This window comes from Chelonia mydas, chromosome 9 (assembly GCF_015237465.2).
Source record: "Chelonia mydas isolate rCheMyd1 chromosome 9, rCheMyd1.pri.v2, whole genome shotgun sequence".
In the NCBI taxonomy this organism is placed as follows: Eukaryota; Metazoa; Chordata; order Testudines; family Cheloniidae; genus Chelonia; species Chelonia mydas.
The window spans coordinates 2,144,125-2,157,736 of NC_057855.1; the positions used below are offsets into that span (position 1 = coordinate 2,144,125).

The window sequence follows — 13,612 nt, forward strand, 5'->3', positions numbered from 1 at the left end:
CACAGTGTCTGATCCTTTGCTTGTTAAAACAAACATAAAAACAAGGAAGAGGGAAAGAATTAAAAAAAACCAAAAACCACTGGGCAGGACAAATAATTAAAATGAGCGAGAGTTACCACGATGACTGAGAAGAAATGTTGGACAAGTCAAAAGGCAAAGGAAGGGCAAAAAGAGGCAAGTCTGGCAATTAAAACCATCCAAGAGACAAAGGGAAAGGAGGGGGCAAATTGCTGTGTTGCCCCCATGCCTGCTTTGTCGGCTTGGCCCCCAGTGCTGCAGTGAGATCCACCCATGAGCAGCACTGAAGTCAGTGGGGCCCCTCTGGACTCCAGGGTCCCCAGTGGCAGGATCAGGGCCCAGTGCTTCATCTAGTTACACTGTAAGACCTGAAACACTTTTGGCATTCATAATAATAAACACTGACAACTCTGATAACCCGATATGGGCCCCAACCCTGCGTGCTGCCTGGCATGGTGAGACTCTGGGTCCACCTGCACAGAGGAGGGCCATGATTTGGAATGTTAGGGCCCAGTCCTGGTGCTCCCACTGAATAGCATGTAATCACGATTGGGCCCTTAGTTTCAACAGGTTGCTAAGTATGTAATAGAAGAATAATGATGCCTGCTTTTCTCTCTCAGGCACACTCCCTAGCCCAAATAAATCCCATAATCTTTCAAGGTGAAGTATTCTCCTTTTGCCCTCCCCTTAAGGCTGCCTGCCAGCAGTACTGGCTGCATTACTGGAGCTGTGATTGGAAGTCAAGGCATGGCAGACACTCAGCAGATCTAACCTTTTTCTTCCTCCACCACCCTGAGCCGGCTTTGTATGTGGGACGTCTCCTTCCAAGCAGCAACTTCAATTAACAAAACAGCAAAGAGACGACAGGAGGGACATATACACCTGAAAACAAACGCTACAGATGGGGAGGAGCTGTCTTCTCAGAATACTGGTCGTGTCATAAGCAAGGCGTGCACTTCGGAGTTCCTGAGCATGGAAGGTAATTAATCACTTCAGTTCAAGGAAGTGACACTAACCCTGAAGACCTGTCCTGAAGGTGTTTCAGAGGACTCCAGAGCAAACACCATTTCATGGGGGAAAAGTTCGCCAGGGGTCACCATGCATTGCTCAGCAAGGGAGAGGAGAATGAAATGGTAAGTCACTGTCTTTCCTCTTATCTCTCTCTCAGCCGGGAACAATAGTCTTAGTGTGTTCTACAGCAAAATTCTATAGCCTGGAGTTTAGCTTTGGACAGTAAGTGAAAATGTACAGTCTGCCAAGGGCTTCATTAATATTAAAATAAATTGAAATGAAATTGTGTGGAATCAGTTTTAATCAGTTGGCAAGGAGGGTATGCCTGCAGTACCCTCAGAGGTTTGATTCCAGCTCAGATAGGCAGACCCCGCCTAGCTTTAACCGAGCCAGCACAGATAAAGAGCAGGGAAGGTGCCGCAGCATGGACTCCAGCATAGGCCGTTAATCCAAATAAGCACCCAGGCTTCCAGTGGGCTTGTTTAGCCTGCGTTGAAGCCTGTACCACCACATCTTCACTGCTGTGTTTAGCTGAGTTGCTAGGTTAAAGCTAGGGCGGGGATGCCTAGCTGAGCTGCAGACATACGGCCATCTGCAGTGTAGACAGACCCTGAGAGCAGCGCTCCGAGGCGAGAGAAGAGCTCCACACAGCCTTCAAAGGCAATGACTGATGATTACATAGCACTATACAGGTGCATGCCACTTAACAGACAAAGAGAAAACGGGTTTCAGAGTAACAGCCGTGTTAGTCTGTATTCGCAAAAAGAAAAGGAGGACTTGTGGCACCTTAGAGACTAACCAATTTATTTGAGCATGAGCTTTCGTGAGCTACAGCTCACTTCATCGGATGCATGCTGTGGAAACGGGATCCTTCTCTGCTCTGAAGAGTATACAATCTACAAAGGGATGGATTCACTGAAAGATTAGGGCCTAAAACAGGACAAAACATCTCATTTTTAACCATTGGCTGCTGTGCAGAGTGGCTCCACAAATGCCTCCACTGGTCTTGCAAAAAATTCTAATTGTATTAATGTGACAAAGTGGGAATTTTCTGAGATATTTTGAGGAGCTGCTGTGTGCCTCAGTTTCCCCTATATGTTGCATGGTTACCTAGTGGGTGAAAAGGGCCTGTTTGCTCTCAGGGCAGGCTAGGACACAGGTGTGAGCGGCACCTCACTGTCTGGGACTAAGTGGGCCTTAATCCCCGTATCACTGGAGAATCCGTGAAGACAATGGCAAATTCAGCCACCGGGACACTGAAACCTGGCAACCGAGACTATGGATTGCGCCACCTCTGTGGAGGGAGCCAAGCAGCATTTTTCCAGCTCTGGAACAAATGCCTGAGTGTGTGAGGTGGGAGTTAAGTGTTGGCTGCTGGAGTCGGGGCGGCGGGGCGGGGGAACTGAGAATCTGACAGAGCAGGTCAGACTAAGTGACAGAGCAGAGGGACAGAGCTTTGGGCTTTCGGGGCTAACCAGAATGGACTCTGCTGTAACCTTCATTTCTCTAGGCTAACCAAGGACTGCTTATCCTGTGTTGTAGTCAGCTAATAAACCCTACTGTCTGACAGTGCTGGCTGAGTGTGGCTGCAGACACTGGTCCAAGTGCATTGCTCCCTCAGATTGTACCAGTCTCCCTCAGGGGCCTGTCTCAGGGGGACTCAGAGCTCAGGATGTGAAGCAGGAATGCGGAAGGTCCCAGAGGGCCAGTCTAAGGAGGCAGTGAAGCTAGGTGGCTTACTCAGGAGGAAGAGGGGGTCTGTCCCTCTGACAGGCTCCTCCCAGAGACCATTTTAAAGCTGGGCCCAGAGCACTGATCCTGGGGATCCCTGACAATTACATTTTAAGTTTGTTTTTAGCATTAATTGAATCTTCCAGAGTCAAATTATTGGCACGCATTTCTTGACTCTTTGGTAAAGAGTGTAATAATGTTCCTGTTTACATTGTGCAGATGTCAGTTGTTTCAGACTGAAATACCATTGACAGTTTAAAAGTATGTTGACGGCTCATTTGAAAACTGGAGAGGATAATCTCATTTCTCAGAGAAACTTTCTATCCACCTTTGTTGGAGGCTGTGTGGGGAGCAGTAATGAGAAGAGATGTGAAACATTTCTAAGGTCACGTGTCCAGCGTTGACCACTCTTTGCTGCCCTAGCTACGGCACAAGTGACAATGCCCATTTGTTTAAGAGCTGTCCACCCTTCCTCGTGTCCATCATGGGACTGTTTGTGTGACTAAAGTCTACTTGCTTGAGTAAGACCGGCAGGAGTGGATCTTTCAGAAGCTGAGGTTCATTTCCCTGGGGTCCCACAGAGCCTGAGCTTGTTGGCTTTCAGGGCATCTAGCAGACCCAATCGCTTTTCACAATGATAGTGGAAGGAGAAGAGCCTTTACAGAACAATATTTGCCTGGCAGAGGGTTGGTGGGTGGGTGGGTTAGGGAAGGGGACGGTTTGTTTTAGGGATTATCCTTTTTTCAAGAGATGCTGATCAAAGGTGGTTTTAATAGATTGTTCAGAGCTTTGCTTGGTGTACAGCAGGGGGTGAGGGGGAAAAGAAGGCTGCACGCTACTTTTGCATCCCTCTGATCTCCAGGGTGTCTATGGATTTATTCAACTCCTGGCATAATTTAGAGCAGCCAACAGATTATAAACAGCCTCCTAGAGCCATTACATCAACCAGGGATGGTCAGCGCACAACAAAATCCAGCTATTTCCCCCACCATACATACAACTAAGATATACTCAAAGACCTTACTCCATGCAGCATAACAAAGAGAACGTTGAGAGGTGACTTGATCGCAGTCCAAGTATCTGCATGGGGAACAAATATTTACTCAGGAGATTTCAATCTAGCAGAGAAGGGTATAACATGATGCAATGGCTGGAGGCTGAAGCTAGACAAATTCACGCAGGAAATAAGGCGTACATTTTTAACAATGAGGGTAACTAACCATTGGAACAATTTACCAAGGGTCATGGTGGATTCTCCATCACTGCTAATTTTGAAATCAAGATTGGATGTTTTTGTAACTGATCTGCCCTAGGAATTATTTTGAGAATGGCCTGTGCTATGCAGGAGGACAGGCTACATTAATAGCTCTCAAACTTTCCAGACTACTGTACCCCTTTCAGAAGTCTGATAAAGAACTAGATAAATTCCTGGAGGATAGGTCCATCAATGGCTATTAGCCAGGATGGGCAGGGACAGTGTCCCTAGCCCCTGTTTGCCAGAAGCAGGGAATGGGTGACAGGGGATGGATCACTTGGTGATTCCCTGTTCTGTTCTTTCCCTCTGATGCACCTGGGATCGGCCACTGTCGGAAGACAGGATACTGGGCTAGATGGACCTTTGGTCTGATCCAGCCTGGCCGTTCTTATGATTTGTCTTACATACCCCCAAGTTTCACCTCACTTAAAACCTACTTGCTTACAAAATCAGACTTAAAAATACAAAAGTGTCACAGCACGCTATTACTGAAAAAAATCACTTACTTTCTTATGTTTACCATATAATTATAAAAGAAATCAATTGGAATATAAATATTGTACTTACATTTCAGTGGATAGTATAGAGAGCAGTAGAAACAAGTCATTGTCTGTATGAAATTTTAGTTTGTCCTGACTTCGCTAGTGCTTTTTATGGAGCCTGTTGTAAAACTAGGCAAATATCTAGATGAGTTGATGTACCCCCTGGAAGACCTCTCTGTACCCTCAAGGGTACATGTACCCTTGAGTGATCACAATGTTCCCTTCTGGTCTTGGAATCTATGAATCCTTGTGGTAAAGTTTTGAAGGGGATGATGTAGAGTCAGGTACATCAGCAATCTACCCACCAGCAATCCTTCATATTGGAGGAATCCTTAGCTGCTTTCCTAGGGGAGCTTTGACCCCTTTGTATTCCCGGAATGGTGGAAAGGGCTACAGCTGGGACCAGTATTTGGCCCTGTAGCTTTCTATCCTTTGACATAGAAATATCTGAATCCTCGCACAAGATGGACACTGAAAGGCCCAATTCTATTTCCACTGGAGTGACTGGTAGTTTTGCTATTGACTGGGAACTGGAGCAGACCCTTATGAAAGAGTTCCTAGTTGTTATCTTATAGACTCCACTATTAGATTCCTTGTGAGTCCTTCAACCTGTCTTTCAAATCTAATCCTATTACCTGTTGTTATAGGAACAGCACTTTTAAACTGTTGCTCTCAGGTTACCTTCCTGCTGTCAAAGCAGAAAAAACCTGGTGATGCGATTGACAGAACTGCAATACTCGATTGCAGATGTTTGGGCTCCTCACGGTTTGGTAAGGCCAGTTTCTGCCCTGAAGAGAAGACTGATACCAGAATTTGCTTGGCATTTACATTTACCTTCTGCTTTACAGGTCACTTGGAAATAAAAAAAAGTTATTTTAGCCACAAATAACAGTGGTTTACATGACAATTGTGTAAATAATCCTTGACAGGAGGAAGCGGTGATGGGAAATGATTAACAACAAATTCTGCTTCTTGCTTCCAACAAATCTGTTCTCTGTATAAGCAAAGTTTCTGGCAAAAGCAGCAAGCCTGACAGCTTTAGATTAATTGGTAAAGCCTCATAACACTATTGCGAGACTTAGTTTACTGATAGGTAAACTGAGGCACAGAGGGAGCAAATGACTCATGCTTGGTCCAACAATAAGTCAGTAGCAAGGCCACGGAGAGAATCCAGGGGCCCTGGGCCATAGCCACCTGCTTTAACCTCTAGCGAATGCTCACCCATTGGTGTTAAGTATTCACTTTCTTTGCAGTAGCAAAGTAATCATTATTTAGCCTAAGTGGTTAACACATATTTCAGGAAATCTGCATAACACTTTCAAAAGATGTGACTGGGAGTTTACACTCATAACTTTGCGGGATATGAAAAAATCAGGGACTGAATGAAGACACTGGCTTTATGGCTTATTACAACAATCTATAACCCACTAACACCCCCAGCTGCCTCTCTCCCTTCCTCCCTACGGCTGGAGGGGTGTTATCATGACAATAATCGCAGACTTTATGAACTCTGTGGATGCAGTTTCCGTTCTTTGTTCTGTAATTGGCCTGAACACAGCTGAAACCCTAAGAATTTGAGGCATAAATAAATCTGATACTTACATGACACTTTCTCGTTCCTTCCTTTTCTCAAACTCAGAACAAAAAATGACCGAACAAAATTTGTGCTGGAAATGGCCCATCTTGATGATCACTTTAGATAAGCTTTAGATAAGCTATTACCAGCAGGAGAGTGGGGTGGGAGGAGGTATTGTCTCATGGTGTCTGTGTATATAATAATGTATTCTGCAATTTCCACAGTATGCATCCGATGAAGTGAGCTGTAACTCACGAAAGCTCATGCTCAAATAAATTGGTTAGTCTCTAAGGTGCCACAAGTACTCCTTTTCTTTTTGCGAACAAAATGGTTTTCAGTTAAAATTGCCCAGCAGCCATTGCTCTATGACCCAGCCTGGGGCAGAACCTGCCACCCCTTGGGAGTTAAATGATCTCCTCTCATCTGTCTCTCTTTCTCCAGCCTTCCTGACCTCTGTGCTGCTTTTCATGCTGTCAACCATGACATCCATCCTGGGACCATTTGCAGGAGTCTCAGAGAATTGGCCGCCTTGGTTTTGCTCCCATCTGTCATGTTTTTCAGCATGCAGCAGAGAGAGAGGCTGGTCTGCTGGATAGGGAGTGAGCCCTGAAAGACCTGGGTTCTACTTCCACCATGGACTTCCTGTCTGAAATTCTGTTCTTAAAGCACTGGCCTGGCATCAAAGGTTTTTAGGCACCCAAGATGCAGCTAAAACAGTGAGGAGTCCGGTGGCACCTTAAAGACTAACAAATTTATTTGGGCATAAGCTTTCGTGGGTAAAAAAACCACTTCTTCAGATGCATGGAATGAACATTACAGATACAAGCATAACTATATACTGGCACAAGAAGAGAAGGGAGTTACCTTACAAGTGGAGAAGCAGTGATGACAAGGCCAATTCAGTCAGGGTGGATGTGGTCCACTCCCAATAACTGACTATCAAACAAAGTGGTCCCCCCCCTTTTAAAAACTCTGCAGCTAAAAGGAAAGGGAACAAGGGTTGTTTTTAAAATGAAAACCTTATTCAATACTTTACATTTCAAATGGTTTAATTTTTTTCCTTCTTTTCTGTATCTTTAATAAAAAAAGTTTAAAAGATTTTTAATGGCGTTTGCCATGCAGCCAGGCAGGCTGAGGTCTCTGTATACCAAACCCTGAACCTTGTTTAAAATGGTTTAATGTTGGACAGTGAAAGGGTTATGTTATCTCCTTTGACTCTTTGGGCCCACCTATTCCATCTAAATTAATACAACTGGCCTTCGACCCTGCCTACAGTACAGCTTCTCTTGTGCTTGTACCCAGATTGTGACTTATCAGATTTTGACAATTCCACTAGAATCTCAGCTGTTAAACAGCAGCTACAAAAGTTAGACATTTTAAAATCAGCAGGTCCAGATAACTTTCATCCAAGAGTTTAAAAGAGCTGGCTGAAGAACTCACTCTACAATTAATGCTGATTTTCAATCAGTCTTGGAGCACTGGGGAAGTTCCAGAAGACTGGAAGAAAGCTAATGCTGTGCTAGTTTTTTTAAAAAGGTAAACAGGGGGACCCAGGTAATGATTGGCCTGTCAGCCTGACATCGATCTGGACAAGGTAATGGAGTGGCTGATATGGGATTCGATTAATAAAGAATTAAAGGAAGGTAATGTAAGCAATGCAAATCAGCATGGATTTATGGAAAACAGAACCTGTCAAACTAACAATTTTTTTTATGAGATTACAATTTTGGTTGCTAAAGGTAATAGTGTTAACATAATATACTTGACTTCTGTAAGGTGTTTGACATGGTCCTGTGGTTTGAGCTTTGGCCTGCTAAACCCAGGGTTGTGAGCTCAATCTTTGAGGGGCCCATTTAGGGATCTGGGGCAAAAATTGGGGACTGGTCCTGCTTTAAGCAGGGGGTTGGACTAGATGACCTCCTGAGGTCCCTTCCAACCCTGATATTCTAGGATTCTGATTAAATACTAGACCCATATAAAATTAACATAGCCAGTTTTTAATCCACTTAATGTGTACTAACTGAGAAGTCTCAAAATGGAATTGCAAATTCAGCCAAGTCCATCTTGTGGGGAGGGGAGCCCAGAGCCAGGGCTCTGGTCCTCCCCCTATGCCCCAAACCAGCTGAGACTGATTCACTTCCAGCTGCCTCGCCCCTGCCCTGCCCGTTGCTTCTCCTCCGGCCTTTGTCTCGCTTCCTGGGCCACGAGTCACGTGGTTGCATCCCACTCCTGGGTCTCAGATTACGAAGGGGCAGCTATAGCATCGGTACAGGCAGCTGGAGCAGCCTCCGCAAAAGTCACACCCCCTTATTCCCGCCACCCAGACATTGGTGCAATACACAGGGAAACTGAGGCACACACACACATTCATGCAAAACAGTGAGACTCACAAAGGCTCACATACAACATAAGGAGGGAAAATCCCCACTTCGTCGCATGGCCCCCCTCAGTTTTTCTCATCTCCAGACTAAACAAACCCAATCTTTTTAATCTTTCCTCGTAGGTCATGTTTTCTAGACCTTTAATAATTTTTGTTAATCTCCTCCGGACTTTCTCCAAATTGTCCACATCTTTTCCTAAGTGTGGCCCCCAGAACTGGACACAATACTCCAGCTGAGGCCTTACGAGTGTTTTCAGTAGGGTGGAAGAATGACTTCTCGTGTCTTGCTTACAACACTCTTGCTAATACATCCCAGAATGATGTTCACTTTTTTTGCAACAGCGTTACATTGTTGACTCATATTTAGTGTGTGACCCACTGTAACCCCAGATCCTTTTCTGCACAGCTCCTGGGCTGTATCGCTTCTGGGCTAAAGCATGGCAGGAGCTCAGCCCAGAGGTGACATTTTCTTCTCCACAAATCAGAAAAAAAACATGCATTTGGCTGTTTTTGAATTATAGCAATGCAAGAAAAAAAGTGTCAAGAATTTCCCTTAGTCAATTAACTTTCAAAACTAAGAAACAAATACTGCAGGAGGTGGTTTGTGAGTGTGGCGTCACTCGCTCGTTTCAGGTTAGAGCTATTTACTTATAAACTATCTTTTATTAAACCTGTATAATGGCTCTGGTCCATCAAACTAGGGCTTTGATGAATCATCAGCCAACATAATCACTAACCTCTTCTGCAAAAGAAATGGAATATTTTATTCTAAATCAAAATAAAGATGGGTTCAACCCAACCACCCCTACCCTTGAACCCTGGGAAAGTTCAGAGTAGGATCTGGATCCAAACTTAACCAGCTAGGTTTATCTTTGGACTTGAACCAGAATCTCTTCTCCAGACCTTTTCAAACTTTAGGAAAGCAACACTTTGGATCTGAATCTGGATCCCAGCTGCATAGTTTGGGCCCCGCTCTCAGAAATGAAAGAGAAGACGTTGGTGTCCTATGTTTATCTTCCCCCTTCTCACTTTCCTTTATAACTCCTTAACATTCAAATTCAGGAATGTCAGATGCCTCAAAGTGCAAACAACTGGATCTGAACCCATGTCAGTGCTCATTTCCACAAGGTAAAATATGCACCCTGGCAGGACAAACTATCAATGTTACAGCAGCTTGAGGGCATCGCAGAACTTCTCTTGTGGGAAGAAGATAAGACGTGGAGCTGAATTCTTTTCCTGACTCTACGGGTGCTTAGTGTTTCTCTGTCTCAGCTGTATAATAGGGATAATGATGTTTACCCATAAAGTGTTTTAAGAGCTACAGTGTCAGGAGCTTTATTTGTGGGCCGGTGTTCTGGGACAACAATGGCCTGGAAATGTGCTTTGTACTTAGGTGTGGCCAGATCCCTGCCACTTGAGGATTATCTGTGTCATGGTATTTGGTTCAATGGCTTCCTGAGCAGATGAACTGCAGAGTTTCCCCCGCCCTATGGTTCTCTGGCTACCTCCCCTCTAATGTCCCTCTCTGTGGGTCATGGATGATGAGCAGCACCTGCTGTTTTGCCATTTGGTGCCTCAATTTGCTGCATACTTTACAGCACCCCTGTCCCAAAGCTACCAAAAACAGCCTGACTGACTCACAGTGCCACAGGACGCACCCCAAATGGCAGATCCACCTTGACATTCTGCAAGAAGAAATCACTGTCTCCCAAAATGCATTACACTGGGTGGAGTCACTTCTGCTGCCTCTATTGTGTTATCATTTTAGACTTGAGGAAACACGTGCATAGTGCCTCATATGACCTGGCACTGGAGCTCGGCATGTTCAAAGCAGGGAGGAACCGCTGCCAAATGACAATGGATGGCTATAATTGGCTGTCCATACAGGAACATCCTGGGGCATCTATCCTTTCCTTTAGTACTTATTTTAACCATAGACTTCCTGGCTGCTCAGATGGGTGTAAGAACACAAGGGAGTGTCTTAGACACCAGGACAACATGTACGTGGTGTCAGCCTCATGATTTCTCACCCTGGTATTTAAATCCTGTGTCTCCCGGAAAGGATCATTCCAGTTTTTCCATGTTCAGATGTTAATTGGAAGAGGTTGAAGAGGAGGCTGAGTTAGTGATTCTGCCCTCAGGGATTCGCTTCTCCCTGGGAGTTCTCTTGGCAGCTTGACAAAATGGGGGGAACCCGGATCACTGCTAGATGGAGCAACAGGTCTGATAAGGCAGCACTGAATTTCAAGTGCTGAAGATGATTATTAATTATTATGAGTTAAGATAATGGCATGTTAACAAGACTCAGAGGCCCAACATTCGAACCATAATGGAAGGTGGTAACGGCCCATCATTCCCCTACGCTTGGAAAGGGCAGAGGCCATGAGGCTGGGCTGCTGACTCCAGCCTAAAGCTCGATATTGTTCCATCCAGGCCTCCATGTTTTCTACAAATATGGCCTAAGGCTGTCATGGAACCAGGTGAGTTTTTTGTGGCTGGGAGTTTCACAGCACAATGCCAGTCACTGCCTTTTAACCCCGGGGGCATTCACAGAGTTCTGGACGAAAGGATAATGTTGTGTTCTCAACATTTCTTTAAATAAAATGCTTCTCATTACCTTTTCTTTTTCTTTGCTCAACAGGAGATATTTGGCTACAAAACCCAGGGCTGCCGGAAAGCCATGTGCATTGCTGGGTACATTTTGTCCTGTGGGTTTCTCCGGCTTGTGTTTTACTGGAAACCAGCGTGGGATGTGTGGGCAAACTGCATCCCCTGCAACTTGCAAGAAGCAGACGTCACATTGCTCAGAACAACAGTGGGTGCCCATTTTCCTTTGTAAATTACTTGCTAGCACATAGATAATAGGAAGTAGAGGGAATCCATGTAAGCTGGATCTCTCACACTGCCGATGCTGAATAAAATAATAAAAATAACAACAATGTACAGTGGGCAACTTTCATCTAAAGGACCCCAAAGTGCTTTACAAGATACATACAATGCATGTGGAGTAGAGAGCATCAGCCACGTGCACAGGATGCTTCACAATAATGTAGGGAGAGGCCCCATGTATCTTGTGATTCCATGACTGTGGCATTTGCTAGGGAATCTACCCTTTGCTCACCCAATGCCACAGAACTGTGCTCCAGAATCTTAGCTGTCTTTTATCTGAGTCTTCTCTTTGGATGGTGTCCAAGATGTCTACTCCTCCTCATTTCAGCCTCCATGTGGGTCTGTCCCTCCCCACTGATGTTCGTGATGGAGTTTGGGTGGAGTTGTGGCCATTCGAAACCTTTCTCAGATCTCAAGAGTGCTGAGCTGACAGAACTGGAGACTGAAGCCCCCTGGTTACCCACAGCATAGGTGCAGCTGTGGCTCCATATTGCTGCCTGCCAATGTACCTCAACTCTGACACAAAGGGACCATCTCTAGGGATGGAAGGGGAGCTCACGCTCCATGTCCCGTCAGTCCTTGCTCCCTCTGATGAGAGGGCCATCCAGGCTGTTGGAATGGAGGTTTTATTAGCTGGATTCTTGTCCACTGGGAACTGCACTGTCCCCATTAACCCCAACTTTGTGTCATGTATGCCACCAATAACCAACAAGAAACAACCCAAAACTTCACTCCGAATTAAATCTGAGCCTGAATATTCTTTTGAGGTTTGAGGTCTAATCTTGCCTTTTTAATCCCGAGCTCATCTTGCATTTGTAATTATGGGTTCTCATGTGTCATTTTAAATGGATTTGCCATGCCAAGTACTTTCCAAACAAATGAGATTTTAAATTAGCCTTTATGTAATTAAACGAGGATTGAATAATATCTAACATTCTTGTTATCAGGGGCCTTTGTCAAAGTGTGCCTTGGGCAGCAGACAATTTAAAAGCTCCTTCCTAGGTTCTTTGCATCAAAATGGCACTTTTGTGTTTTAGCGTTTATCTGATTAGGTTGCTGTCATTGGATGGGAAGGGGGATTTCTCTTCTTCAGCTTATCCAATCAGCATTCATAATTTATCATCGGCTTCACTGTGACGGGTTTACAGCTCATCACCACAGAGGCTGGTTAGCTGACACATTGACTATCAAAGAATGTTTCAGTCCTGGACAAACTGTGAGCCCTTCTCTTCTTTTCTGCCTCCTAGCTCAACTGCAGGGCTGGCGTATTAGCTTCATCAACAGTGATGAAAGGGCCATAACCTTTTATTCTTTTTGTTGGTTTTCCTAATTTTAATGAAGAAACTGGCTTTCTATTAATGTTATTTACCTGGTTCTGCATCTTAACTAAGTGTTGCAGGAGGACAGATTTCCATGCAAATACCAGAGTTTGTATTCACATGTGAGTTGAATGCCCGAGTTGTTGATATTGTGTAATACTGCAGATGCTTTGTTATTTGCTCACCTTCCATTACTTTAGGTTACTCATATTTTCTAGATAATTTATTATCTACATTTTGAGGTTGCTGGAGGATGTCACCATTACTCCTCTATCTTTGCTTACAAGAGTGGTACTCAGCCTTCTCCATCCCCTCCCCATCCTTCTTTGAGCCTCCGTCCCACCTAGCTGAGAACCACCTTCCATTTAGCACTACGGGAAGGGCAGGGTGATCATAATCCTCAGGTCAAGAATCCTTGGCCTACAGCATGATATGTTTTATGTTGCCCAACGCCCTCCATACCACTTCGCCCTGCAACAGGGCTGCATGGTGAGTGGGCAGAATGGCCATGAAGGAGGGTCTCTGCACCCCCTGTACACAAAAGAGGGGCCTCCACAACTGATCCAAATAACCCACTATGGTCCCTAAGGGTGAGTCCAGGGCAAGGATGTGAGCTCCACACTTTCATGGGTCCAGGAGCACAGCCCCACAGGGGAAGGGGCTGCTCGTGGGCAACATGGGATTTCTGGAATACATTCCTTCCCTTCCACCTCCCTTTGATCCGTTCCTTCCCGACCCCCTGCTCAGGATACTCAGACAGGGAACAGGAGCACTGCATGTCTTTACTGCATGTCCGGAGGGTGGGACTGTTTTGCTTAGAAAGCCCCTGAAAAGCCCAGGCACAGTAAGAAGAAAAGGAGAACGTCTGTGACAGTGCGTGATCGACACGGT

The 13,612-nt window shown here is 45.1% G+C and overlaps 1 protein-coding gene across 1 annotated transcript in view; it reads left to right on the forward strand.

The window, feature by feature from the left end:
- The first annotated feature begins 635 nt into the window (after positions 1-635).
- Positions 636-13,612, forward strand: part of ATP13A4 (ATPase 13A4) — a 65,088-nt gene continuing 52,111 nt past the window's right edge. Inside the window, exons 1-2 of the mRNA XM_007069023.4 lie at positions 636-1,151; positions 11,155-11,328. Of these exons, the coding sequence (XP_007069085.2) occupies positions 1,089-1,151; positions 11,155-11,328 (237 nt within the window). The 5' untranslated portion in view covers positions 636-1,088. The remainder of the gene's footprint in view (positions 1,152-11,154; positions 11,329-13,612) is intronic.